Source organism: Neovison vison, chromosome 7 (assembly GCF_020171115.1).
Source record: "Neovison vison isolate M4711 chromosome 7, ASM_NN_V1, whole genome shotgun sequence".
In the NCBI taxonomy this organism is placed as follows: Eukaryota; Metazoa; Chordata; class Mammalia; order Carnivora; family Mustelidae; genus Neogale; species Neogale vison.
In genome coordinates, this window is record NC_058097.1 from 180,681,389 (window position 1) to 180,709,348 (window position 27,960).

A 27,960-nucleotide genomic window follows, 5' to 3' on the forward strand; every position below is an offset into this window, starting at 1 on the left:
AATTATCCTGAAAGTTAGTAGCTTAAAGCCACAAACACATTTATGATCTCCGTTGGGTTCCCTGGATCAGGAGTTTGGGAGTGGCTGGCAGGCTGCACCTCAGGATGTCTCCTGAAGGCTTCTTTCCTCTGAAAGCTTGGTTGGCACTAGAGACTTGAAACATTCCAAAATGGCTCATTCCAATGGCTGGCAAGTTGGCAGGAAGCTCAGCTCCTCCTTATGTGGTCCTTTCCACTGGGCTGCTCCAGTGTCCTCCCCACATGAAGGCTGCCTTCCAGAGCCAGGCATCTAAGACCCAAGGAAGAAGTTGCTTCAACCACTGTGACCTAGCCTTAGAAGTTACCCAGCGACACCTCCACAATATCCATTGGTCGCAGAGGCCATTCTTTGGGGGAGGAAACTGTGTAGGTGCGTGGATACCAGAAGGCAAGGATCTTTGAGAGCCATCTTGGAGACTGGCCACCACAGCCGCTATGTTGTAATATGAACCACAATCACAACCCTTTCTTAAGCAACTCTTAAGCTACGTTTTCTTGAGCCATTACTGTGTGCAAGGTATGTGCCAAAGAGTTGACATACATGATCTCATTTCATCTTGAAAGCAGCCCTAAGATCCAAGTGTTCGTGTTGTGCCTGTTTTACCCACAAGCAAATGGAAGCTCCAAGGGGCTAATAACCTGCTCAAGGTCACAGAGTTAGTGTGCGACAAGTGGAAAGAGCCTTGGAGCCCATGCCAGACACTGGGGCTCAGGCCTAGCTTGTGCGTTTTACCGGTGATGTGGCCAGGACTGCTGTGTGGAGTGATGGGAATATGTAGGGAGCTGGAGAGTGTTATACCGGTGACCACAGAGGAACCAAATCCCTTTGTCCTTCCGTCAGCAAAGGGAAGCCATGTTGAAAGCACACATCCAAGGACAGAGTGTGCCACTTGGTAAATAAGTAACAAACGCAATCTGGTTTGATTTTTATTAAACCAACTGTGAAAAAGACTTGCAGCTGGCCCTCTGTGACCTGAACAATTAGCATTAGAACCTATCATGTTTTCCAGAAACCGAATGCCCTATGTGTTTGACGAGATTTTAAAGAACTGGGAAAGAGGAGAGTAATGAAGTGGAAAGAGTCATTTTACTTTGTGCCCAGTGTATATGGTGAGGGGGTTAGAACTGATTCAGCATGAACACAATGGAACTTAAAGAGAATTTTGCATTTGTTCAAATCATTTCAAGGACATTAGTACATTTAAAAGAAGTATGTGTGTGAGAGAGGAGAGAAAGACACGTGGAGAGTAAGCCAAGTACACGAAATCATTCCTAAAGTTGAAGTTTATGTGCCCAAAAGGATCCTAAGGAAGCAAGAAATGTGGCAGTGGGTCAGATCCATTGTCCTATATTCCTAATGGTTGAGGGCAAATGAGCAGCTGACAGAGAAATTACTTGCCTTCTTGGGTATTGTTAGCAAAGGCTAGGGGCTTCCTGGAAAAAAAAAATGCACATACCCACTTATACCTGAAGTCTTGCACACAATTTCAGGAACTTTAAAACTCCCTGAAGTCCATGGGATAGTCCCTACTGTTCATGGATTCCAGGATACAATCCCTGAATGCTAAGTGTTTTGGGGAATTTATTTGTATTTTCCATACTAGACAAACTACTTTGTAACATGGTATATGCTCAAATTTTCTACATCCGATCACATTTTCTCAATACTTTGAACAGTCATTGGTATTTTTTTTTTTTTTAAGATTTTATTTATTTGACAGAAAGAGTAGGCAGAGAGGCAGGCAGAGAGAGAGACAGAGGAGGAAGCAGGGTTGCTGCCGAGCAGAGAGCCTGATCCCAGGACCCTGAGATCATGACCTGAGCCAAAGGCAGAGGCTTCAACCTGCTGAGCCACCCAGACGCCCCTGTCATTGGTATTTTAAAATTCTGACCTAATCCACTTTAGCTGTCATATTTCCAGACGAGAGCTGACAATTAAAAAGTCATTGAATCTCAGCCAACTTCCAGCTGGCCTCCAGTGCAGCCCCAATGTGATGTGGGATTCCTGGCTACAATCTCCCTGACTTGTCATCCCAGCATCCACACCCTCTGGACTCCTGCAAACAGGTAGGACTTATACACAGTATAACTCGCCCATCTTAGGTGTGGCTTTTAGGAATGCAGTTTCATAGGTTTTGACAAATGTATAAAGTTCCTTTTAATTTAATCTCTCCAGTTTAGCATCCCTCCTCCTCCCAGGTCTTATGAATGGAATTATACAGAATATACCCTTTGGAGCTGGCTTCTTTCTTTTAGCGTGCTTTTGACATTTGCTCATGTTGTTCCATTAAACGATATGATAAAATTTGTTTATCCACTCACCGGTGGATGGACACATGAATTATATCCAGTTTTTGGCAATCCTATTAGTTTTTTCCTCTTATTGGGGGGGTGGGGTGGGTGGACTTTTGGGGGCAGAAGGGCTCCTCTGCATACCGATTGTGCCAAGTTACACAACTTTACACATTTGGGGAGGGGGAGGGGGTGGAGAGTTGGGCACAAAAGTGTCACTGCATTCTTCCACCATCTAAATCCTTTGGCAGTTTTCACTAATGCTTCTTGGAGCTCCAACTGCATTCGAGCAGCTGTTGTTTTGCATCTGGGCACATGCCTTTACATTTTTTCTTTTCCACGAACTGGGGGCCCAAATGTTCCACGGGTATAGGCATTCAAGATCCAGATGAAATAACTCTCTTAAAGGTGCTAGCTTCCCTCCACCACGTGTGGTTCTCAGAGGGCCGCCTGGAAACCACCTAGACGCTGGTCGGAAAAGCAGAATCTCAGGCCCCACCCCAGACCTACGCAGAGTCCACGTTTTAACTAATCCAAGTGTGTCAAACGCATAGTAAAGTTTGAGAAGCCCTGGTCCCCGTATTCCACTCTTGCTACTAAAAATAAAAATGCATATTTTCTCGTAATATTTGGCCCTTTCTTCCAAACCTTTTCCGTCCCACCCTGGAGTAAACTAATTTTGTAGTTGAGTAAAGAACTCCAGCTTGGGTCTGGGGGAGGGGGTGAGCGCCGCCTCGTCGAGGATGGAGGAGCTCAGGGAGGAGAGGGAAGGGAGAGAAAAGAGAGAGAGGAGGCAGAGAACAGAGACCGGGCTGTTGGGAGATCCTCGCAGCCCAGGCGGGAGGCGGCGAGGCCGAGAGGAGCGGGGGTTCGGCGGCCCCCTCCGGGCGGGCATGCGGGACGCGGCGCGGGCGGCGGCGCGCCACGGGGCGCTGGCCAAACTCGGCGGAGAGCGGCCGGCGGCCGGGCCGGGGCGGGCGGGGCGCGCGGGCGGAGGGACAGCGGGGGGGGGGCGGGGCCGGCGCGGCGAGGGGCGGGGTCAGCGCCGCGGCCGCGGGGGCAGCGACGGCGCCGGGCAGCGGGAGCGGCTGCCGCGCCATGTGGCTGCTGGGGCCGCTGTGCCTGCTGCTGAGCAGCGCCGCGGGTGAGTCGGAGGGCGTCGGGCGAACTTCTTGCGGGGCGCTGGGCGCGGGGCGGGGGCGCGGCGGCCGGGCGGCCATCGCTCGCCCTCCCCGCGCCCGCGCTGCGTCTCCCCCGCGGGCTTGCACGGAGGGCGGCCCCCGGCGCCGGGCTGGCCGGGACCCTGGCGAGGGGCCGCTGCGGGGTGCGCGCCGTCCTATTGTGTGGGCGTGCGGGCCGGCTGGTGCCGAGTGCTGTGTGCGCGGGCGGGGCTTTGTGTGCAGCCCGGCTCCCGGGAGCCCGGCTGCTGCCCCGATTGGGCGTAGCTCCAGAGTGTGTGTGTGTGTGTGTGTGTGTGTGTGTGCGTGCGTGCCTGCGTGCGTGAGTGTGTTGTGTGTGTTGGGGAAGGAGGAGGGGCCGGGGGCTGGGGGAGGAAACTCTTTCTTGATCCCCTCTCCCCAGACTCCCGGGGCTCGGCGCTCTGCGAGCCTCCCCAGGCCCCTCCCCGCATCTCTCGAGTGCACCCTTGTGCCTCAGCTTCTTCCTTGGACGTCAGGCGGGTAGCATCCCCGCTTCTTTCCACTCCCTCCCGGGACTGTGTTTGGCTCGGGGAAAGAAAGATGGAGCAGGGCTGGACCAGGGAATTTTTAATCTTTCCCATTGATCCTGGGAGCAGGACGTTTATTTGTCATCTGACCACCCTGACTGGTCCCTCGGCGGGCGCCCTGACTGGCGAGGTGCCCGTGGGAGTGCACCCGGGCTTCATCTGACGGCCCTTGGAACCTGGCATCACCGTGCTGGTGCATCCTGAGGTCCTGGGAGGCAGCAAGCCTCTTTGCCTTCCTGGCAGCGTGCTGTCCCACGGAACTTTTCTGCTGATGTGGGCACGCTCTGAATTCCAGCCCAGGAGCCCTTCCTCCTCTGCCTCCGGCCCGCTGGCCACAGCTGTCAGCTGCCCTCCTCAGATCAGCCCGCCCCCTGACGTTTATTTCTGGGCAGCTGATGCCCAGAAAGTGGGTGACAGGGCCCGAAGAACTTTCTTCAGCAGAAGCTTGTGCTATTCACCTATCTAATTTATGCCTGCTTTCCCCAAATCCTTGTAGCTGTTTGGTGTGGAGGTGTTGGTGGTGCTGTGTTGGGAAGTTGAGGCTTACTTCATTCTGAGCCCCCCCACCCCATGTACGTTTGGAAAGAGAAATCGCCCACCTTCCTTGAAATCCCTGGTCTTAGCCATGCTCAGAATCTACTGGGCAGTCTTTCTCACCTCTCCGACCTATGACATCATCCCTGCTCCTGGAGACCCCATTTTGATGTAGGTTTGCTGTGCCTTCCAGTGACCGTGGAGTGGTGGTGGCCACTGTGGGTTTTCAGCCAGGTCTGGGGGAGAGGGCCCTGCTTCTCCTGAACTATCAGGCCACACTGGGAAGGGTGTCCAAGGGGGCATTGGCAGCTACAGGTAGATGTGAATGGTTATGAGGGGGCGGTTAGAACAGGCAGCTTTCTGGGCATCTCAGATAGGAAGACCTGCCCGAATTCATGCTCTCCATGTACAGAGCTGTGATAGGTCCCATGATGACACCCCAGTAGGACAGTCTGGAAGCTGGCTCTTGTAGTGTCTCAGAGTTGCCTGTGGCTCAGTGGAAACTTATTTTTTGCATTTCCCAGTTGGTACTGGTTTGCTTTGGTGGAGTCTCTGTGTCTGTAAAAATAGCTGTAAAGTTAATTTTGTCCTTCTTTGGTCAATGCTGGTTATTTAATATGTGTGTATGTTTAAAATAGGGCTACAATAAACAGGGAGAGTGGGGAGGGAGAGAGTAGGGGTCATGGAACTGCCCGACTGTCCCTGGTCGTGGTTTTCCATCCTCTGTGGTCATTGCACCTGTGGGATTTTGGATCGCCTTTACGGTTGCTGGTTTAGAAACTTCTAGGCAGGTTAGGGGAGTGTACATTTTTTCACGTTACATGAAGCATCATCCTTTTGGCGTGAATTCCGCATTGACCCACAGTGTTATCAGAAACAGGTCTGGTCATTTTTCTTGATGCCACTGGGTGCTCCTGGCCTCCCAGCCCAGAGAGAAGCCTGTGTGGTTCAATTTGGGGCCCATAGTGGGACCAGAGACTCGACCCTTCTATTCCACATTCAGCTTCTTCATCTTCTTCTGGGAAGTTGAACCGACAAGAGAGATTATAAAAGCCAGTACATCAGACTGCCATCTCCACTTCGAGAGTGTGTGGAGAAAGCCGGGGTCCGAGTTGAGCCCTACTCTGAGTTCTGGGTCTTTGCAGGGCTGGGAGGCCACAGACCTCTCAAGAGCAATTTGGAGGCCTTTATTATTCAGGAACCTTCTCAGACACCGCCTTGGTTTTCTTTCTCTTCCTTCATTTATGTCAGGGAAGTGAAGGATCGATTTTTAGCTGTTGTTATTTTTAATGTCTCCTGTGAGAAAGACTTGGCCCATCCAATGTCTAGGTTTTCTTCACGCAGTGGACGTGCTGGGTTTAAGTGCACAGAGGGCGAGACGTGTCTGACGGAGGCCATGCCCCACGGGCGGTCAGCCTCACCTCCTCCTGGCCTGACCTTTGCTTCCACTCCCTGACATTCTCTTTCTGTCAGTGAACACGCTTGGTTTTCCCCCATGTGTACTCCCAGGAGTGTGAGTACTGACCTTTTCTCCTGGAAAGATCTACTCAGTGGCTTGAGCGGTTGGGTTTTATTCTTGTTTTTTTTTTTAAAACTAGCTGAGGAGCCCGGCAGGCCAGCCCGGGAAGAGGAGACCAGACGCCGTACACCCAAGTACAAATAAACACACCTTGTTGCTTTTCTTCTTCAAAGAGATGGGACAAAGGCTCCCTCCTGGCCTGTGAGGTGTTTTTATCTGACAGCCCACTTAGGCCTCGGACCTTGATAGGAGTCAGGGAGGAGCCGGGCGGGGTGGTCAGTTCCGGGCCGCCAAGACTGACGTAGACACCTTTTTTTTTTTAACCAAAGTCCCCAGGGTAACTTGAAAGTGGACCTGTGTCTCACCATCATGGAACATTAGGACAGTTGGTAGTCAGATAACCTCCTGTGAAAGAGCTGATCTCTACAGCCTTGCCTCTGCATGGGCACAAGGAGCAAGGGGGTCCCAATATTTACGGCACATGTATGTGTGAGATGCGTTGCCTGCCACTTTAAAGGCATGGTCTCCTTGAGTTTTTCCAATGATACTATGTGGCAGGAAGTCATTTTATGGCTCCCTAGAGATCCTGCAGACCCAGGATGCCAGAGTTAAGGCCTGAAGCTCAGATACTGACTCTGGCTTCTTGTTTGCAGGAATCCATGCAGGAAGTCTCTGGGCCTTTCCTCCCACTTGCTTTTGTGAATTTAGCAGTCAATGAGATTGTTTCCATTAACACCCCTCCTCCCTCAATCTGTTCACTTTGTGGTCACTGCAGTGAACTTAAGCAGTTGGTGTTCACGGGAAATAACATGAAACAAATCTCAGTTCTTGGGGAAAGATGGAATTTTTCAAAATAGCGTGGGTCTTTCTCCTGGATTCATGTGCTTGGCGGGAAGATACCACGGGCCACGGTTGGATATCTTGCCCCAAATTGTAGTCACCTGGGGGGTTGCTTTCATTCATTGAGATCTCTATGGATATATTCCCCCTTTTCTTTCTTTCTTTCATTCTTTCTTTCTTTCTCTCTCTCTTTCTTTCTTTCTTTCTTAGTAGGCTCCATGTCCAGTGTGGAGCCAAACTTGGGGCTCACACTCACAACCCTGAGATCGAGACCTGAGCTGAGATCAAGCATTGGACACCTAACCAATGGAGCCACCCAGGTGCCCCTTCCCCTTTCCTTAGATATTTGTTTTATTTTACAGTTAAGGGAATGAAAGATACTATATGCCGTAGACCGATGGAATCATTCTTAGTGATGAGAGAATCCCCGGGGACAAATTTTGTTTTTTAGATCCCCTGGGAGTGACTTTTGGTTGTGGAGTTTTGTTTGTTCTCTTTTCTTCTTTCTCTCTCTCTTTAGAATATTTTGGAAATGCTTGGGCCATCTGAACTGTGTGTTTTGTTTTTGTTTTTGTTTTTGCCAGGTTCTCTACCTGATCGCCAAGGAGATTTTTAAGACGGTCGCTCGTGTGTGTGTGTGTGTGTGTGTGTGTGTGTGTAAAGGAGCCTTTCTTTCTTCGTAATGGTTGTAGAAGAATCTACTCTTTTGGATGCTGAAAAGTGCCCTTAAAAATGTTTGGTGGAAGAGCAGCCAGGTACTTTGACGATGGGACATTTGCTTTTCCCATCATTTGCTTGATGTTGAATATTGCTTAGCGGAATAAGTGGACTTCTGTGACAGGGTGATTGCTTGGTCAGAGTGAGGGCAGATGTTTATTTCAGGCCAGGTTGTTAGAGTTTCTGGACATGGTTGTGGGGATGGAGTTGGTCTAGTGCAGGGTTTCCCAGCCTCTGTGCTGCATTTTGCCCTGCCATTCTAGAGTATTCTAGAATATTCTAAAATATTTAGTAGCATCACTGGTTCTAGATGCCAGTAGCAGCTTCCTCCTCCTCCTTGCCTCCTGCAGTTGGGATGACCAAACATATCCTCAGATGTTACCAGATGCCCTCTGGGGGCAGAGTCACCCCTGGTGGAGAACCCCCGGTCCAGTGTGAGCAAGCTCCCTCACCGTGCATTTTGGGCATTGTGACTGCTCATCCTAGAAATGTCTCCTAGATGCAGTGGGTCAGGGTGGCCTCCCCCTTCCAAGGGGGTCTTTTAGTCATCTGGTTTCTGCTTTCTGTTATCCAGTGCCCCACAAATTCAATGGGAAAGTACCGTCGTGATTAGACATGCCCAGCACTACCCCCTTTTCCTTTCACTTCCCCCCTGTATCACAGTGAAAACTTCTGGAATTTTAGAGTGTAGATTCCGTTCTCTTGGGAGAGACTCACCGAGGAAGGTGACAGCTGGCTGACACCCGAAGCCACCTGGTTCCCTGAATGTTAAACTGGGAGGCTCGCCCTGCCTGGAAGTCTGCCTCGGGAGCTGTGTTGAAATCTTAACCCTGGAAGTCCCCCTTCCTCCGTCTACAGAGCAGGTATTGTTCCTCTCCGTGCCCCTTCCCCTCCCCGGCATTCCTTCTCCCTTCCCATCAAAGGGCTTTACAACTGGAGTCGGTTCTGCAGGTGGCGGGGAAAATCATCGGCACCAGGGGCAAGTCGGTTTGGGGGAACAATTTTCATCTTGGACTTTGTTCTCTGAAGTCTTTTTAGAGTTAGGCTCCGTGTCGCTTTAGAACACTCGGATTCCTTTAAGACACTTCGCCTTCCAGCTGTCATTTCTCTTTGTTCAGCATCCAGCCTCCCTCGAGTGTTTTCCTTCCTCCTCTCTTCAGACCAGCAGCGGGCATTGTCTGCTGTCTTTTGTGCAGGAAGAAAGGAGGCACCACGATGAGGGACACCGGGCTGGAAGGGGACAAGTACACGTGACCTCAGGTCAGGCACCTGTGCCACCAATCCCACCCTCTTCCGAGAGCCCTTCTAGCGAGGAGGAGCTCTAGCTTCCCAACATCACCAGGTGTGCCTTCCCTTTTGTCTTTGGACCAACTAGAAAATTCTTCTGGGCGCTTACTTGGTCTCCTCCACAGCACAGTTTACCAGCTTGGGCCTGTCCAGGCACCGCGCCGTGCTCCAAGGGCGTGAGGCTGTGTCCTATGTGTTCTATGCCCTTGAAGCACTAGATGACCCGATGAGGGACATGGAATTGTTTACCTTCTTTCCTTACCCTAGAAGGCACTTCTCCGCAAGCAGTATCTCGAAGGCATTCCTGAATGTGAGGTGTACTGATGCATCCCCGACCATGATGGGAACAGAGCTGTGGGGACGTCACAGAGCCTGGGAGCGCGGGATAGCGCCTTTGGGGAGAGTTATGGAGGGGTCCTTCTTCAACATGTCTCGGATGTGCCTCTTTAGCTTTCCAGTTGGAATATTGGACACACGTGTGGGTGTTCTAAGACTCTCGTAGCTCTTGGCTTCTGGGATTTGAAGAAGATGCGTCTTCTGTGGCTTGTGAGCAAGCCCCTTCTTTATCTTTCTGCAGAGATGCACTCTTTTTTTGTCTTTTGTGGTATCTGGGTGTATAGTAAGGATTGCCCCTCGTTGAAGGTTTACTCTGTCAGTGGCAGGGTGCTGAGGCTGCACCAACATTATTTTCTTGTAATCTTCTTGAATTGAAAATATTACACAAATAATAACATCAGATACCCGCTCATTATAAAAATTCAAACAAAATAGGATCATTACAATACAACATTTCGTCTTTCATTTGCATTTCTCTCTCCTTTCCTAAATTACTGTTAACTGGTGTATATCATTTTAGCCCTAATAGGGATTGATACACACACACAGACACACACACACACAAAACACATACACACACACAACACACACACACACACACACACACAGAGTTTAATGAGCTCATACTTGTCTGTATTTGTAGCCTTTTGACTTGTCCTTTCATTTTATGTCTTTTTCATCTAAATACTTCAACACCTATTTTGTTACTTCTGCTTTAGCTGGTGAATTGGTTACATATGCCACCCCCCCAACCCCCCCGTGGGACATTTGGGTTATTCCCCAGCATTTGCAATTTCCTCTTTGCAAGTGTGGCTTCAGCTCTTGTGTTTTCCTCTGTTATGTGCTTTATTTATTTATTTTTTAAAGATTTGTTTATTTGAGAGAGAGAGAGCGTGCAAGAGAGAGAGCATGTGTGCACCTGTACAAATGGGAGGGGCAGAGGGAGAACGAGGGAATCTCAAGCAGGCTCCCTGCTGAGCACAGAGCAGGATATGTGGCTGGATCTCATGACCCTGAGATCACAGCCTGAGCTGAAATCAAAAGGTGGATGCTCAACCAGCTGAGCCACCCAGGTGCCCCTCTCTCTTAAGTTCTTGGCTCTTGCTTTGCAAAAAATTATGGAATGGCACTCATTTTTCCAATGACAGATACTTGCTTCCCTATCACCAAATTTACAGTGTTTTCTTGCCTTTTGGTGTACATGATGATTTCTCATTTCAATGCAGAATGTTGGGTAATCTGTTGAGAGATGTTCTGAATAGCAGGTGGACCCCGGCCCTGCTGTAGTGTCCATGCACAGAACTGGACGGGAGTCAGCAAGTGACCAAGTTTCCCAGGTACCGCCAGGACCGATGAATCACAGCGCCTGTCTGCCCTGTGCCGTCACCAGGTGCTGCTGGCTGTTGAGTGCATCTTGATTTCAGGAGTGTTTCAGTATCAAAGATAAATTAGGCACATCCTGATTTCAAATGTGTTCCAGTACCAAAGGAATGCATCTTCCTGATCATCTTTCAATTCTTATGTATCTATCCCTCTTTCAAAAGCGTCTTTGAAAACATCTTCTGGGGGGCACCTGGGTGGCTCAGCTGTTAAGCGTCTGTCTTCAGCTCAGGTCAGGATCCCAGGGTCCTTGGGATTGAGTCCTGCATCGGGCTCCCTGCTCCGAGGGAAGCCTGCTTCTCCCTCTCCCACTTCCCCTGCTTGTGTTCCCTCTCTCACTGTGTCTCTCTCTGTCAAAATATTAATAATATCTTAAAAAAAAAAAGAAACAAAAATTTTCAGATATTTGTATATACCATAATTCATGTAATGCTTCCTCGGCACATGAACCTTATTTCATTTTCAAGCAGTTTATTTGCGTAGGTGCTATGCCCTGCCATTTTATAGATGAAACTAGAAGGCTAAGTAAGTTTCCCGAGCCCGCAGCCAGCAAGAGGTGGTTTCAGAATTGGCACATAAGACCTTACAACTTGAACCTGTGCTGTTCACCCTGGGTTTTACTGCTTTGGCGTTGAGTAGACGCTCAACTCAAGTTCACGTATGCCAGAAGAAGCAAGTGTACTCCTTAGCTTGTGCTATACAGCTCCTTCACGGGGTCGGGATGTCAGTAACGATCTTGTGCTTATCATGTTGGATAGAATGATGTTAGAGAGCCGTCAGAGTTAAGTGGTCCTGAGTTGATTTTATTCAAGTGGCTTGTCTTTGGCAGATTTAAACTGATGTTCTGCCACTCCTCCCTATGGAGAACGTGTCATTTTAGGTATTTAAATCAGCCTTTGTGGAGGCTTGTTTTATTAAAAGGAACAATAATGACAAGCAAATTATCTCAACACCGGGAGTCTTGCCTTTGAATGTAATACTGATGGAGACTTTTTTCTCCCCTGTTGATGGAAAAACTCGGTAGGAATGCCAACCTGAAGCAATTTCTTTTTTGGTCAGTACTTCCCTCAAATACCGCTTGGTGCCAGAGAGAAAGGCCCACTGTTCATAAAGTCCAGAAATGGGGTTTTCAGGCAAAAAGAAAGTGCTGGTTATAATGCCTCCTATAAAAAAGAAAAACTGAAGTGTTTTTTCTTAAGTTTTCTGACCCTGAGCTTAAAGCTTGTGTGGTTCACATATGGGAGAACTTTTTCTGAAGTTGTCGTTGGTATTATTTATTGTGGAAAGTGAAATGTTAATGTACTGCACCGGAAAGAAAGTAAAAAATAATTCGCCCCATCTCGTTGCCTCAAACCAAGGGGCTCCTGTGGGCAGTGGCGTCGTGACTTGTGAGAAAGTAATGCCACAGGCCTGTCAGCTTTCCACAGAGCAGAGCGAGCCTCAGGATTGCTAACTCTCTCCCATGTCCTCTCCTTTTCATGAGTCATTGTGATATCAGGAGACTGTTAATTGGATGAATTGGCTGGTGCTCAGATCCAGCTGTGGTTTTTGACAGACAAATAGCGCAGTGTGAAGACGAGGTTGTCCCTGGCCTGGAGGGAGGCCACGGAGAGGGAGGGCAGCCATTTCGCTTACTTTGAACAGGCCTTTGGGAACTGGGTGCTGGAGGGACATCGACTTTATGAATAACTTGATTGAGGAGACTGGCAAACCCAAGGAGCCAGTGTTCCACGTGGGACACTTGTGTGTCTGTTGGCGTAGAGAAATGAAAGCATAAAGGGTGTTTTAATTTTGGTGCATTAAAAATCCCTGCTCGTTATTAAAAGGCCCAGGGAGGTTCGCCTCGAGGATATCAGAAGTGTGTCCTCTTTGATGGCGCCCCTGGAACTTTTCCTTCAGCCCCAGCCTTGAATCAGAGCAGTGTTCTCTGGGAGTCATTAAACTAATTGGACGAGGCTGAAAAAGGAGTCCTCGTCACACTGGTAGCTCCGTGGTCAGTTGGGGAAAAAAAAAAAAAAAGCCTCTCAATTGGTTTGGAAAGTTCTAAATATAAGTTAAAAAAAAAAAAAAGCTTTTTAAAAAGATTTTATGTATTTATTTAACAGAGGGAGACACAGCTGGAAAGGGAACATAAGCAGGGAGAGTGGGAGAAGCAGGCTTCCCGCTAAGCAGGGAGCCCAATGTGGGGCTCCATCCCAGGACCCTGGGGTCATGACTTGAGCCAAAGGCAGATGCTTAATGACTGAGCCACTCAGGCGCTCTACTTGTTTATTATTATAAAAATAAAATGGGAGGTTTGGGGGATGATGGAAGGGTGACGAGCAGCGAAGGGTGTCTCCTCAGAAAAAAATCCCAATGCTGTAAAAAAGTGTCGATGCTGAGAGAAACCAGAACAGAACTGCAGAAAGGGTTTTGGAAACAGATTTCGTGAAAACATAAGCATGAGCTTGACTGAAAAGTATGGTGGTAGCACGTGAGCCTGGCTCGCTGGCGGTGCCTGGGGAAGCAGGCCTGGAGAGAGCTGGGGCTACCTACTGTAGAAGAGACAAGGTTGAAGACATGGCCTGTGTCAGGAACATTCTCTATCAGTGAAAGACAGAACCACCCTTGGAAGTGTTATAGAGAAACTGTGCATCCTGATGGGACCTAGGATGGGCCAAGTGATGCAGTGAGGTGGGGATTTAGCATGCCCCAAAGTCATTTATGGTGCCCAAGGAGGTGGTTAAGGACAATACAAGAAAAAATCACAGATGTCGAAAACGTAGCAATGCCCAGTGTTTGAATTATAAACGTACCAAGGAGTCGGAGATGTCCAGACATCAGAATGTATAGATTTGGAAAAAGGGATACTGCCCAGCACCAAGGGGAGAGTTTCAGGATCTTTTGAAGGTACTCATAAAATGTGACTCAGCCACAATCCTCAAGAGAAAAAAGAACTCTTCCTATTTTTGGGGATTAAAGTTCCACAGGGCAGGACGGGGTCAGGCAGGTTCCTTGACGGCTGCCTTGGTCTGGTCAGGTCCCTGAGCCAGGGCTTGGCATAGTGTTAGTCACACAGTAGTATACCCCGTAGGTTTCCTAGAAGGAATGGAGGTGACACGGAGGACATGAGACTGTGATTTTGAAGAAGAGAAGCCAGTGAAGGCAGAATGAGGCTTCCCTTTCCCTGGTCAGGAATGTTGTGTCCTACGGTGGTACGTCGTTTCTCCTCCAGATTTTGGAAAGGTCTCACTCATTTTCAGAGACCTGCAAAGATCTCTACCATAGTTGCCCATGGCTTAAAAAAGGCAAAGAGGAAGAGGTCTCAGAGAGGAAAGCGAAGATCAGCATTTTAAAATCGGAAAAAATTAGGCACACGTTGTGAGGCTAGTATGTGGCGTGTAAAAGGGTTTCAGGCAGGTTGGTAGAAACTGCTGCGTGTCTTCATTCCCTTGAAGGGAGTTTCCATGGTGCGCTTAATGAACAGCAGTAGTTCCAAGAGGAGAAGGTGAAAACAGTTGTGTTTTGTAAAATATCAGTGTTAACAGTATTAACTGGTAGGACACTTAAGGCTATCTTCAGGTCCAGTTTCATAGGAAATAGAAATTTGCTACCAAAGCCACGTAAATGATTCCAGAAAGGAAGTGCATTAATAAATATGATCTTAGAGAATAATGGAGAGTGATAGAAATACATCAATTATTTTTTTTTAAAAGATTTTATCTATTTATTTGACGGAGAGAGAGAGAGATCACAAGCAGGCAGAGCAGCAGGAGGGGAGGGGGGAGAAGGTTCCCCCCTGAGCAGAGAGCCCCATGCAGGACTTGATCTCAGGACCCTGAGACCATGACCTGAGCCGAAGGCAGAGGCTTAACCCACTGAGCCACCCAGGCACCCGAAATATATCAATTATAAGAGTCAGTGTAAAACAGACTGTCACAAAGTCTTATTGGGAAAAAAAATCACCCATCTCTTCATTGTAGGAGACATAGTAGAACCCAAGATGTAAATAGGATGAAAAGTTAGGGAAATAAAATCCATAATTCAGGGGCTACTTTTATGGCATTAGATAAGTAATTTCATAGCATTAAGCATTAAGATAGATAAACAGGGTTACTGCACATAGCTCAAGGTTCATTAAACAATGAATATCTGATAATCCCATATAAAAAGACATGAAGAATTAGGAACATAATTAAAGGGTGCTTTAATTCATAATTGTGGAAAGTTCTTCAAGTATAAAATTAGCTAGTGCTTGCCAAATTTTGGAAGGTTAAAATACTTAAAGAATATATAGTTTTAATGTTTCCAAGAAAACGTCCATGAGAAGAGGGAAATGCAGACCGAAAATGTGCTGGTGTCTGTAGCAGGGATTGGAATGGTGGCTGTCATGTTCCTCTGGACACTCCCAGTAGCCTTTCCTTCGCACACCTGCTCCCTGGGCTCGTGGACATGTTTTCTAATGGAAGCTTTGGGGAAAGAAAATCCTCCCTGCTAATGAGATGAGAAAGTTGATTAAGCTTCCCGTTGGGCTGAGTGGGTCTGACACCAGTGGCTGCCCAGGGTCGGTGTCTATGCAGGAGAATTTCTGAGGATGGTTTTGGGCCTGCCATAAGGATGGAGAAGAAGGCTTTGAGAGAGTTATTGAGAAAGAAAGTGTTTGTTGCTTTTATAGATTAATAAGCATTGATATCTTTTAAAGTATGAGCAGACATTTTCCTGGTTGAAGAGAGTGTATTTCCTCCTTTGAGTTCACAGTGTAAGGATTATCACGTAGAGCTTTGCTCCTCGAAGGGTGGTCTACAGGCCAGCAACGGCAGCATCATCTGAATCTGTACTTTAGCAGGACCTTCAGATGAGGGGCACCTGGGCGGCTCAGTCGGTTAGCGTTGGACTCTTGATTTCAGCTCAGGTGGTGATTTCAGGGTCATGACATCAAGCTCTGCATTAGGTTCTGCACTGGGCATGGAGCCTGCTTTAAGATTCTCTCCCTGACCGCCTCCCCCCTCTGCCCTTAAAGAAAAGAAAAACAAGACCCTCAGGTGATTGATGCACATATTGAAGTTTGGGAAGGGGCTGATGTGATGCTGGGGTCATGGGCTTTCAGGGGAGTCAGCCTGGGTTCACTTCCCACTCACCACCTTGACCTTGGCCAGGTTTCTTCAACTTGTACCGACCCACCATGTCTTCACCTGTAAATAGGAATAGTAATGGTCCTTGCCGTGTGGACATAGTATAAATGAGATACTGCACATAAAGCATTTTGCTTTTGCAATTGTCCACTAAATGTTGTTTACTTCAATAATTATTCAGGTTTATTATAAAAATTTGGAGCGGAATTGAGAGAAAAACACAAGTTATGGTGCTATAAACCAAAGACTGTTAACATGGGTTTATTTTCTTCTATTGTGCCTATTTTTGATCATGCTGAGAATGTATTTTCATATCCTGCTCTTTTCACTTGTGAATATAGCATAAGCATTCTCCCTTGTTAAACTCATCGGGGGCAACAAATGGTCTGATGGCACAGAATGGGTATATTCTTTGATGTTGTCCATAAAACTATCTAACCCAACCAAGTCTGTGGTGGGCTCTCTCAGCTCATTCCCTTGTCTGTACATAGGGAATGACGTTACCTGCCCCATCTAATTTGTGATGCCTTGAGAATCATGTGTTCAAAAGCATCTTGTCATAGGTAAGATACTGGTCACATCTATGTCATTGTAAGTGGATGGTGTTAGCATGCAGGAAAAGCCGAGAAACACCATTCCCCCCATTGACTCCACGATTCCCCTTTTCGGACTTTATCCTAATTAAATAGTTTGGAGATGCATACACACATTGAGCTGCAGGGGCGCCTGGATGGCTCAGTTGGTTGAGCGACTGCCTTCAGCTCCGGTTATGATCCCTGAGTCTCAGGATCAAGTCCCGCGTTGGGCTCCCAGCTCCATGGAGGGTCTGCTTCTCCCTCTGACCTTCTCCTCTCTCACGCTCTCTCACTCTCTCAAATAAATAAATCCGAGCTTGAAAACAAACAAAAAAATTCAGCTACAGCGATGTGTGTGGCAGCCTTGTTTTCAGCGATGAGACACTGGAATCTGCCTTCCCCTGTAGGTTCTTTCAGGTCCCCGGGGACCTGACCTGGGCATTGGTGTTGCCAACAAGCCTGTTGCCTGGCATTGGACCTTCTAGTCTACGGAACACTTCCGTCCGCTGCTTCCCAGGAATTCACTCCTTGTACATTTCACAGCTGTGATTTACAAGAGTTGGGGGCAGAGGAAACCGCTGTGCACCCTTCCCCATTCAAACTGGTAGCGTAGAGTTACTGATGATGGGGGTGGGGTGGGTAAGGCTGAAACCATTCCATAGTCAACAGGGAATCGTAGAAACAACAAAACTCCTCTTGATTCATTTGGAAGTCTGCTCTTCTTCGTCTGGCTCGCGGACCCTAGTGGGCACGGCACGAGAGAGCGCTGCAGAGGTAGTCCTAGGTCCCCTGGTCCTTCCAGGCACTCAGCCCTCGGCGGGAATACTCCCTTCACCTTGCCAGTGGGGTCAGCTGAAACAAATAATCCTTGCTCTGACTTTCTTGGAGATGGTGTTGGTGCCCAGGCGATCCCTGTCTCCTGTTGGATTTTTACAAGTGATTCTGGCCGGCTTGACGGGATGGTGTTTTGTGGCTCACTCCTTCCCCCACAGCTAAATGCAGCCATTGTGTGTGGAGTGTATGCCCTTGTTTACTGTCTGGTCCGAGTATTGATTTAGACCGTGTCTGTGTTTGCACACTTTCTCAAAGAAAGTTTCCTCTTCACCCTCAGGACCCTACCAGTGACTCTCCGTGTCTAGAAAGCGGTCCTCCCATATTTGACCCCCAACCACAGAATTAAGTTGACTTTTTAAAAACTGGATATATGGATCTATGGCAAAACAATTACTACAGTATGGTCCCTTAGTACCCATCACCTCATGGAGTTACAGATTCTCTTTTCTCGAGATGAGAAGTTTTAAGACCTACTCTCTGAGCACCGTTCAGACATATAGTACGGTGTTGTTAGCTGTCACTGTTGTAACTGGAAGTTTGTACCTTTTGACATTTGCCCCCCATTTTGCCACTCCCACTCCTAGCCTTTGGCAACCACCAATCTGTTGTCTATTTCTATGAGTTTGGCTTTCTTTCTTTCTTTCTTTTTTTTTTTTTAAATTCCTCATATAAGGCAGACGCCATACAGTATTTTTCTTTGTCTGACTTATTTCACTTACCATAGTCCCCTCACGGTCCATCTGTGTTGTCACAAGTGGCAGGATTTCCTTCTTTGTTAAAGGTTGAGTAATATTTCATAATCTCACTTCCTAACGGCTTCCCTGGCCTTGCATTGACCTCTGCTTTGCATTTTGTTGGACTCCGTGCACGGTGTTCCAATTTATTTGTGCTCATCCCCTACATTTGAGTGGATCTTAAACCTAGATGACTGAGTAACCTGGGTGTTTTAAAATAACTTGCTTACTTTAAATTCTGGAATCTTTCAAAGATAATGAAAAACAAAAAACCTAAGAATAGTGTAACAGATACCGATGTACCTATCACATCGATCTTTCAGATTTTTAACATTTGTTGTTTTAATTCAAGTTTTTGTTTTTGTTTTGTCTTTTTTTTTGTTTTTTGTTTTTGTTTTTTAAATAGAAAAGCAGATACAGATCTGATCAAAGACTTTGCCTCATCTCATGACTTTGTCTTTTGCCCAGAGGTCACTGCTGTCCTCAAGTTGAGGTGTAGCCCTTTTGTACGTGGGTTTTTTTTTTTTCCCCAAGATTTTATTTATTTATTTGACAGAGACAGAGATCACAAGTAGAGGGGCAGGCAGAGAGAGAGGGGGAAGCAGGCTCCCTGCCGAGCAGAGAGCCTGATGTGGGGCTCGATCCCAGGACCCTGAGATCATGACCTGAGCGGAAGGCAGAGGCATTACCCACTGAGCCACCCAGGATCCCCTCTGTTTCTGTTTTAATCTCTTACCATATTTATGTGTGTCTATGTGCAGGGCTATAATGCTACGCCACTGTGTGTGTTTTTCAACTTACTTTGTTTTTGGTATTCTTACAATGTCGGGGGTCCTTCCATGTGGTCACGTATAGGTATATTTTTTTAAGTAGACTCTGCACCCGACCTGGGGCTGAAACTCATGACCCCGAGATCAAGAGTCGCACGCTCTCCCCACTGAGTCAGCCAGACGCCCCAGTACAGCCGCATGTTTTTTTTTTTTTTTAAAGGTTTTATTTATTTATTTGACAGAGAGAGATCACAAGCAGGCAGAGAGGCAGGCAGAGAGAGAGGAGAGGAGGAAGCAGGCTCCCTGCTGAGCAGAGAGCCCGATGCGGGCCTCGATCCCAGGACCCTGAGATCATGACCTGAGCCGAAGGCAGCGGCTTAACCCACTGAGCCACCCAGGCGCCCAAGCCGCATGTTTTTAACTGCTATAAGGTGTTGCACTGTAGGAATATACCGTACTTTGTTTATTCATCTCTTAACAAGACCTTCAGGTTCTTACCGCCCCTGGCCCCACTGCTGTGGCAATCTCGTGCACCAGGGCGGGACTTCACAATTTTCTCAAGGCAGAGCTGCTGGATCAAAGGGTTTGTGCCTTTGGAGCCTGACAAGATCTTGCCAGCTCCCCCTTTGAAATGGTCCTACCTTCCTCTACCCCGTTAGTGGTTTATGAGAGCATCTGTTTTTGCACATTTCTTCCAATATTTAGCATTTAGGGTTCTTAGTTTTCCAAGGGCACCAAGTGGTAACGTGCTGTGGTTTTAATGTTCTTTTCTCTGATGACTAGCCAGGGGAGTGTGGCAGACCGTGGCCAGGCCTGATTCCAGGGGTGGGGGGTGGGGCAGGGGCAAGGGGTTGCACACTCTACCTCCATTTGGATGTCGATGGAGAAGCCTGAGGGCCTTCTGCAAAGCTGGTTCCCCGTTGGTGTAGCCGGAATGTCCCGGTCCAGAACTCCAGCTTTTAGGGCTTGCTGAGAAGGTCCAGTTTTGCCGGAGAGTAGAATGTTTCCTTTTGACATGGATCCTGAGTGTTGGGGTGTTTCTCTGGCACGGCAACTAGAAGGCAGGTCTGTGCTTGACTCTGGGATGGCTGCTGAGCCCACAGAACTGAGAGGGCTCCTTCTGGTGCCCCCCTGCTGATGGAGGTTTGGGGGTGTGATGACCCAGAAGGCAGGCTCTTGACTCCAGTGGTCTGGGTTCCGATACTGGCTGTTGACCTTGGGCTGCTGCAGAGCCTCTCTGTGCCGCAGTATGTGCTCGAACCCCCACCACCCTCAGAGCCTTCTTGGGAGAGTGGACAAGGCCGTCCCTGTGAGAGGTACCTCATAGCCTGATGCCTGGGACTTCATCAGCACTTCCCACGTGCTTACAGTTCAAGCTCTGAGACTGGGTTTGAGTGTGTCTCATTCATGTCAGAATCCCCAGTGCCTACCGCCCTGGGCTGGCACAGAAGAGGATGCTCAGTGAACGTTTGTTGAATGAATATATGAGCTTCTACCTACGTATGTGCATCACGTCGTATGTACAGTACAGCAGGTTCCGTTAAGTCTTCTGAGTTTTATTCTGAGATCCATGAGCATATTTTTAACCAGAGACTATGGTGCTCCTGTTGGTGGTCTTAGAACAAGAGATGAGGACTGTTGGTCCATCGGATGTTTATCAGTCCTAAAATTTCATGAACTTGAAGTGAGGTTTTTCTGACTCATTTTCACCTGACCTTAAAAAAATGTATCCTTCCCTTTTCCCCCTTTACTGAGATGTTTCTTCCCTGCCTTCTTGGTCTTTCTGAAGTAGATTCAAATGGCTTGCTTTCTGTCGGTGGCTCTGAAAATACCCAAGTACTTGGAGTTTGTCCTTGGGCTGGTGTACCAGTTCTCAGGGGTGGTCTCCTGCATGACCTGGGGTATATTGGAGGGTCGGTGCTAGGTTTGATTCTGGATTCACATGGCTCACCCGGGTCTGTGGTGCTGCCACAGAGCACTTGATTCCGTGGTAAGTTTTGTGTTGAGGGGGTGTGTGTACGTGGGCAAAGGGACTGATGGTAATTTCCCATATGTTGGTTCCGTGCTCACTTCAAGGGAGTGAACAGCTTGCTTTGGGGAGGGTCATTAAGTTTCCTGGGTTCTCTGGAGCGCCTCCTTTTAAATGAGTTCCTAAGGTGAACTGAAGGGCCTCAAAGATTTTGAAAGAGAAATGCCCTTTCTCGAAGTACATTGAGAGGGACTATTTAGAGGAACCCCTGACTGTTCCCTTTTCTATTTAAGGAATTTTCATTTCTTTGAGAATTGGAGGGTGACATCTCCGTGGACTTGAGTTCTTTGCACACACAGTATACCATAAAAAGGCCATTTAGTGGATTTAAAAATGTGGGCAGGGAGGAGGGGAGAGGGAACAGAGCAGAGTTAACAGGCTGGCTTTGTAAAATAAATAAATAACACTGCCACTTGGAGAAGGTGACTCAGATGAAGGTACGAAAATAATGTGGTAAAGATTAAACCCAAAGAAGACCAGCAGAACAACCTGGAAGTCAGAAAGTTCACTGTTGTCAAAGTTGATGGGAGATCAGAGTCCTCAGAATTGTGGGGGCAAGGAGGGCTGGGTCCCAAGGACAATGGGTTTAAATTCCATTGGGTTTGACGTTGGCGTTGCCTGAGATGTGAGGATGAATGGTGTGTGTGTGTGTGTGTGTGTGTGTGTACGTACGTACGTACGTACGTGTACATACAGCCCGGTGTATATGTATGTGTGGGTATGTGTATGCATATAAACATTGCTAGCTTTGGTCCTAGGAGGACATTTCCCAAGGGCCACAGGAGTCTTCCTCCTGTATCAACTTTTCTGTTTTAAAATGGTAGACTGGGATCTACATCACTGGGGCTTTTTAGAACAATTATTGATCATTCACTTACTTGTAAGACACTTTGGCAAGTCCTGCTGGATACCCAGTTTCCCTACTTGAAGTCAGGAGGGCAGCAGGAGAGGGAGAGTGTGCAGATGGATGGTCTAGTAAGGGGTTGGTTGTAGCGTGGAGAGCCGTCCAGTCCCAAGAGTGGCACGGAGCCAAGACTGGGGAATCCCGAGGAGGTCCACATATACCCCGGCTGTGATGGATAAGCAAGGATCAGCAAGGAGGTCTTGACAGGGGCTTGGAGGAAGGAGTGGGAGATAGGCTGGAATGCCAGGCTGGCATGGGCAGAGTCCCAGAGGTGGGAGGGTATGCAGCATAATTGGGGAATCCCAAAGATGACAGCTTGGCTGGAGTGTCAAGGAGGAGTGGGAGCCAAAGCTAGAAAGAGGGCATACTCGACTACGAGTACACCTAACCATGTTCCCAGTTGTTGGTATTTCCAGGCAGCGGGCTCTGGGCTTTCCTAGCTGGCAGCCCTGTGCTTTGGCGGGTGGGTGGTGATGAGGACTGCATGTGCCAGGGACAGCTGGGCTTGTGTGGTGGGCGTTGGGAGGTCTTGCCTAGATGGAAGCAGTGTAGACAGACTGGGGTTGACCAGTACGCTGTCTTCTCTGTGCCCGAATGCAGGAAGGTCTGGCCTGGCTGTCAGGCGGGCTACCAGGAAGGGGCCTGGATGTGATGACCTTCGGGCCAGCAGTTCCGCTGGAGTGGTGAGGCAGATGCTGGGTTTATAAGTGAGCGTCAAGAAGTTGAGCTGGGGGGCGCCTGGGTGGCTCAGCGGGTTAAGCCGCTGCCTTCGGCTCAGGTCATGATCTCGCGTCCGGGGATCGAGTCCCGCATTGGGCTCTCTGCTCAGCAGGGAGCCTGCTTCCTCCTCTCTCTCTCTCTGCCTGCCTTTCTGCCTACTTGTGATCTCTCTCTGTCAAATAAATAAATAAAATCTTTAAAAAAAAAAAAAAAAGAAGTTGAGCTGGGGAGGAAGTGCAGGCCGCCAGGCGTCAGGCGAGTCCCAGACTTGGATTTCTGGACTCGTAAAATAATAAAAATGAACCCTGAAAGGGTGGGTTCCTGATATTGAGTTATCTACTTTATTTGATCAAATGAGAACAATGTAAAAAAAAAAAAAACCCGCCCTTTATTATATCACTGTTTTATACAAGAAATCACGCTTTACTGCAAAAATGTAGGAATTTCTCATCCTCAGAAAAAAGATGGTCTTTGATATGGCACAGTTTACTTACAGGGAGAGGTCCCAGCAATGGCTCCTGAATGTCCCTGACCCGTGAACACCTTGTAGGGGACCCAGGTGTTCCCACACACACATTTGGGACCCACTGGCAGAGGCTGTGACAGGCGTGACTTCAGGGGAAGGGGAAGGAATTGCAGAGCTGGGGGATGGGGGCAGTGGGAGGATGCAGGGGCCCAGTGCTCAGGCCTGTGGGTATTTAGGATTTCGAGAAGGGTATTCTTGGGCAGGGAGCCCTGACCCTGTCCGTAGGAACTGGGGAGAGATCTCGTGACCACGGGGAGCAGGGAAGAGAGCCAGAGAGAGACCGACCTGTTTATTTAGCACCTGGCAGGAAGGCATTAGGAGAGATCTCTCGCTTAATCTTTATAAGAAGCCCTGGGGGCAGAGGCACTGCTGACCCCTGTTTGCCAGGTGGGGACCCTGAAGGCTCAGGTGTCTGGTGTCCCTGAGTCAGCTCACGGTCGGGTTGCAGAGTTGGGGCTCGCGTGGAGCCTGACGCCTTTTTTTGTTTCTGCACCTGCGTCCCCGACTCCAGGATGGCGCTGGCATGCCTTTGGGAACCGTTTCAGCAACTCGTTTAATTTATTTGGAGCAACCTTCGTGACACCAGCCGTTCTGATTCCCTTGGGGACTGGCGTGGTTGGTGGGCTTGGGACTCGGGGACTGTTTCTGTTGGCGTCGCTCCTCACGGGCGGGACCGTTCGACACTGGGCAGATGGGATGACACAGATCACAGACTTCCGTTTTGTGAGGAACAGTTCTTTCCTTAATGTGTCCAGTGTGTGCACCGGGCCCGGCTCAGCTGTGCCATTTTGTATGCAGGTCAGGGTCCTGAGATCTGGGTGCCTTGTGTGAAGGTGGCGGCTGGGGGGTCCAGGGCTTTCGTTTCTGCCTCTCGTGAAACCGCAGCTCAGGGGGAGGGAGGGAGAGCCCTGAGCAGGCAGGATTCGAACCCTGGCCCCAGCCCTCTCAGCCCAGACTTTTCTCACCTCCCTTCAGTGGGGTCGGTCTCTCTCTCTCTCTCTCTCTCTCTCTCTCACATTGGCGTGAGCCCTCCCAGAGGGCCTCCCAGAAACTCTAATGGAATCGTTGAACAGCTGTCCAAGGATGGCTTCAGAATGTCAGACATTGGGGCGCCTGGGTGGCTCAGTGGGTTAAGCCGCTGCCTTCGGCTCAGGTCATGATCTCTGGGTCCTGGGATCGAGCCCCGCATCGGGCTCTCTGCTCAGCAGGGAGCCTGCTTCCCTCTCTCTCTCTCTGCCTGCCTGTCCATCTACTTGTGATTTCTCTCTGTCAAATAAATAAATAAAAATCTTAAAAAAAAAAAAAAAAAAAAAAGAATGTCAGACATTTTCCTCTTTTTTTTTTTAACATTTTCTTCTTTTAATGGAAGCTCTGTCTGCCTCCTTGGTTAATAGGGCCCAGGTTCTCCCAGGCCACTTACTTCCTGATTTCCCAGCATTATCCATGGAGAAAATCCACCCTGCAGGGAGCTTATGACTTAATGAGCTCAAAGTTAGTCTCACCGGGTGGGCAACAGCTTTGATCCTCCCAATGGCTGTTTTGGTTTCCACCAAGGGTGGGGGATGGAGAGGGGAGCTTTGCCCAGGATTTCTGCCTCTCTTCGCTGGCCTTACCATCTAGCCTGGCTCTCCTGGGAAGGCCTAGCGTATGCTGCCTAGGATTCAGCCTTAGCCTGGGGCTTTATCTCCCCTACAGCCTGAGTGCTTCCAGGCCTTTGTTTCTGGAAGTTGTTGCTCGGCGGGAAGGCCGCCAGATGTTGGAACCAGAGGTACACACCTTGAGGAAAGCCTTTTCTGCTTTTAGAGCAGCCCAGGGGGCTCCTTCCTGGCAAACCAGTCCCTCCCAGGAGGAGGCGTGTGGGGCCCTCGTGCCTGTGTGGGGTTTTCTCAGGCAGACCCACTGATAAAATACTTACCTGAGAGACTTGGGACCCAGCCCTGGTTTGTTTGTTTTAAAAGTCTTAACAACACATCAGCCATGAGGATGCCGGCTTGTTAGCTTTTGGTTTCTTGCTTGTGGTTTTTGCTTTTATGAGGAGTGGAGAAGCCAGGCCTGATCTTCGGAGAAGGAGCCTGCTGCGTGGGAGAAGACTAGTCCCCCGTGTCTGATAGTGATGAGATCCCGCTCGCCGAGCGTTTACCACGTGCACCTGCCTGCCGTGTTCTCGGGGTGTTACAACATTATTGCTGCCCTCTTCCCATGGTCTTCCAGATGGGTTGAACTGTGTCCACAAAATAGAAGGCACGTTCCAGTCCAGTTTTGAACGTGACCTTATTTGGCAATGGGGTCTTTGCAAATGCAGTGAGTTAAGACGAGGTCCTACTGGATTAGGGTGGGTCCTGATTCCAAGGACTGGCGTCCTTATGAGGAGGGGACACCCAGACACACGCTGAGGAGAACGATGGCCGCATGAAGAAGGAGGTGGAAGTTGGAGTGATGCAGATATAGAGGAAGGAACGCAGGATTTCCGGCAACCACCAGACACGAGGAGAGAGGCCAAGAAGCATTCTTGCTTACAGCCTTTATTCAGAGAGAGCACAGTCGTGCCAACACCTCGATTTTGAACTTCTAGTCTCCAGAGCTGTGACAGAAGAGCTCTCTGTTGTTTGAAGCTGCGCAGTTTAGGACAACTGGTGAAGGAGCCTCAGAAAACAGGAGGCATTACCCGCAAGGGGATTGACCCCATTTTGGAGATGCACAAACTAAGGCTCAGAAGTGTTGAGCGTCCTGCCCCAGGTCACTCAGCTTCTGTGTGGAGACGGACACATGGGGGGATGGCATGATGGTCCTGCCAAGTCCGTACCTTCTGATGCCCGCTCTTTAGGACACCTGCGGTTCTTCAGCGAGGGGACAAAGACAGGGACTCTTGAGTATGGCGGTGTGGGGGGATCCATCACGATGTCTTAAGGGAAGAAAGAGGACCAGAGGAAGCACAGTGGTTTAAACTTGTTTTTTAATGGTGTGTTTTTAAATTGGTGATACGTACAATGGTACAAAAATGGAAGAACACACACTGAAAACTAGTTCCCTCTCTCATCCCTGCTGCCTCGTTACCCACTTTACTAGTTACCAGTTCTACCAGCTCTCCAGCCCACAGGAAACTGTCTTCGGATCCTCTTGTGTTCTTCCAGAGGTAGCTGTACAATACAGAGTATATAAATGTAGTAGAGAATAGGTAACACACAGTACACAGTTGTAACATTTACAGTATCTTTATGTCACGACCTTCGTGTGTCATATTCTGTATATATGGCATCAGGGTAAGATCGTTGATTCATACATACTTTTCTACCACTTGCATATATTTTTTTGATTTGGGTTTTATTGTTCTGTAAAAGGAGCACAACCAGATGGTATGATATTCCTAAGGTACCAAGAACACACAGCGAATAGTCTCCATTTTATCTCATCCCTGGCCACCCCTAGTCTCCCCCACTGGAAGCACCTGTTTTCTGCTTGTTGTTGTTGTTGTTTATTTACTGAATTTATCTCCGAGATCTCTCTGTCAGAACAGAAAGAGCTGCCTCATTTATTTTTATGGTTTATGGTATTCATGGCATTCTGTTGTGCGGCTGTACCATAAATTATTTATCCTATCTGGTGTTGCTCGCTAGGATGACTTACGTCTTTGCTGGGACAAACAGTGTTCTAAGAAATAGCCTTATACATAGGTTGTTTTAAATATCTAGAGAAGCAGAATTGTTGAGTTGAAGAGCTAAGTGCATTTGATACTTTGTTGGTTATGCCTCATGGTCCTCCAGAGAGTGTGTTCCAGTCCCCCTGCCCCCAGCCATCAATGAGGGTGCTCATCTCCCTGCTGCTTTCCAACGCACCGTGTCAGCGACATTTTATCACAGTTGGTGCCTTATTTTATTGGTCTTAGAATGAGTGAGCATCTTTTCTTTTTTGCTGGGGGAGAGAGTGCAAGAGGAGGAGCAGAGCAAGAGAGTCAATTTTCAGCAGGCTCCACACCCAGCACGGAGCCTAAAGTGGGGCTCCATCCCCCGACCCTGAGACCACGACCTGAGTGAGCCGAAATCACGAGTCGGACGCTTAACTCACGGCGCCACCTGGGCACGCCTGCGTGAGTATCTTTTTGAAAGGATCTTTTCTTGCTAATGTGTAGGCTATTTTGATTTCTTAAGATTTGTGGGCGCTATTTTTAAGGAAGTTAACCCCTTTGTGATACCAGTGGCAGATAGATTTTCTCACTTTAGATGGACTCATCCTTTCTAGATGAAGAAATTCTTCTTGATTTTCATGTGCCCTGGAAGCCTTCCTTGCCCAGAATGACATATTAAAAAAACTCGTGTTTTCTTCTTCGGATTCATTTTTCACACTTCAGTCTTTCACCCGTCTGGATTTATTTTGGTGTCATGGGTAAATTAGGGATTCCACTTTACGTTTTTGCCAGGTGGCTATGTGCTCCATTCATTCATTAAACAATCCCTTCCTGTCCCCTGACTTGGCCTGCATTAGCTTTCTATTGCTGTGTGACAATTTTACCCCAAACCTGGTGTTTCAAAGTACCACACGATTTTTATTTCGTATTTTCTGTGGGTCAGGGGACTGGGTGTGGCATAGTGGGGCTCTCTGCAAGGCTCCAGGCGAGGGGTCGGCTGGAGCTGTGGGCTCATCTGAGGCTCGGCTGGGGAAGGATCCGTTTCCAAACTCGTGTGGTTGTTAGCATTTGTGGCCTCGCAGGCAGCTGGATGGAGGCCTCATTTTTCTTGCTGGATGTTGGCTGGTGGCTGGTCTCGGTTCCTGGCCATGTCCTGGCATAGCCTTTTGTTTCATCAAGAGAACAAAGGAAAGAGGAGCCCTGCAGTCTTCTGTAACGTAATCGCGTACATCCTGTTGTCTTTGCCTTACTCTTTTGACCAGAAGCAGATCATGGGTCCTGTCCACGTTTAAGGGGAGAGGATCACATGAAGGCTTGACACCTGGAGGAGGGGGAAACTGCTCTGCAGCGGCCTTCGTGAGTGTGTCTGGCACTCCACCTTTATAATACTTTAAATTTCTCTGTATATTTGAACCCATTTCTGAGACCCCACCAGCTTTGGAGACGTGGTAGAAGAAGAGAAGGCT

At 48.5% G+C, this 27,960-nt stretch overlaps 1 protein-coding gene across 1 annotated transcript in view; it reads left to right on the forward strand.

Annotated features, from left to right (window-relative positions):
• The first annotated feature begins 3,406 nt into the window (after positions 1-3,406).
• The window catches only part of LDLRAD3 (low density lipoprotein receptor class A domain containing 3), a 220,394-nt gene continuing 195,840 nt past the window's right edge, over positions 3,407-27,960 (forward strand). The window contains exon 1 of the mRNA XM_044259093.1: positions 3,407-3,474. Coding sequence (XP_044115028.1) covers positions 3,429-3,474 — 46 coding nt within the window. The 5' untranslated portion in view covers positions 3,407-3,428. The remainder of the gene's footprint in view (positions 3,475-27,960) is intronic.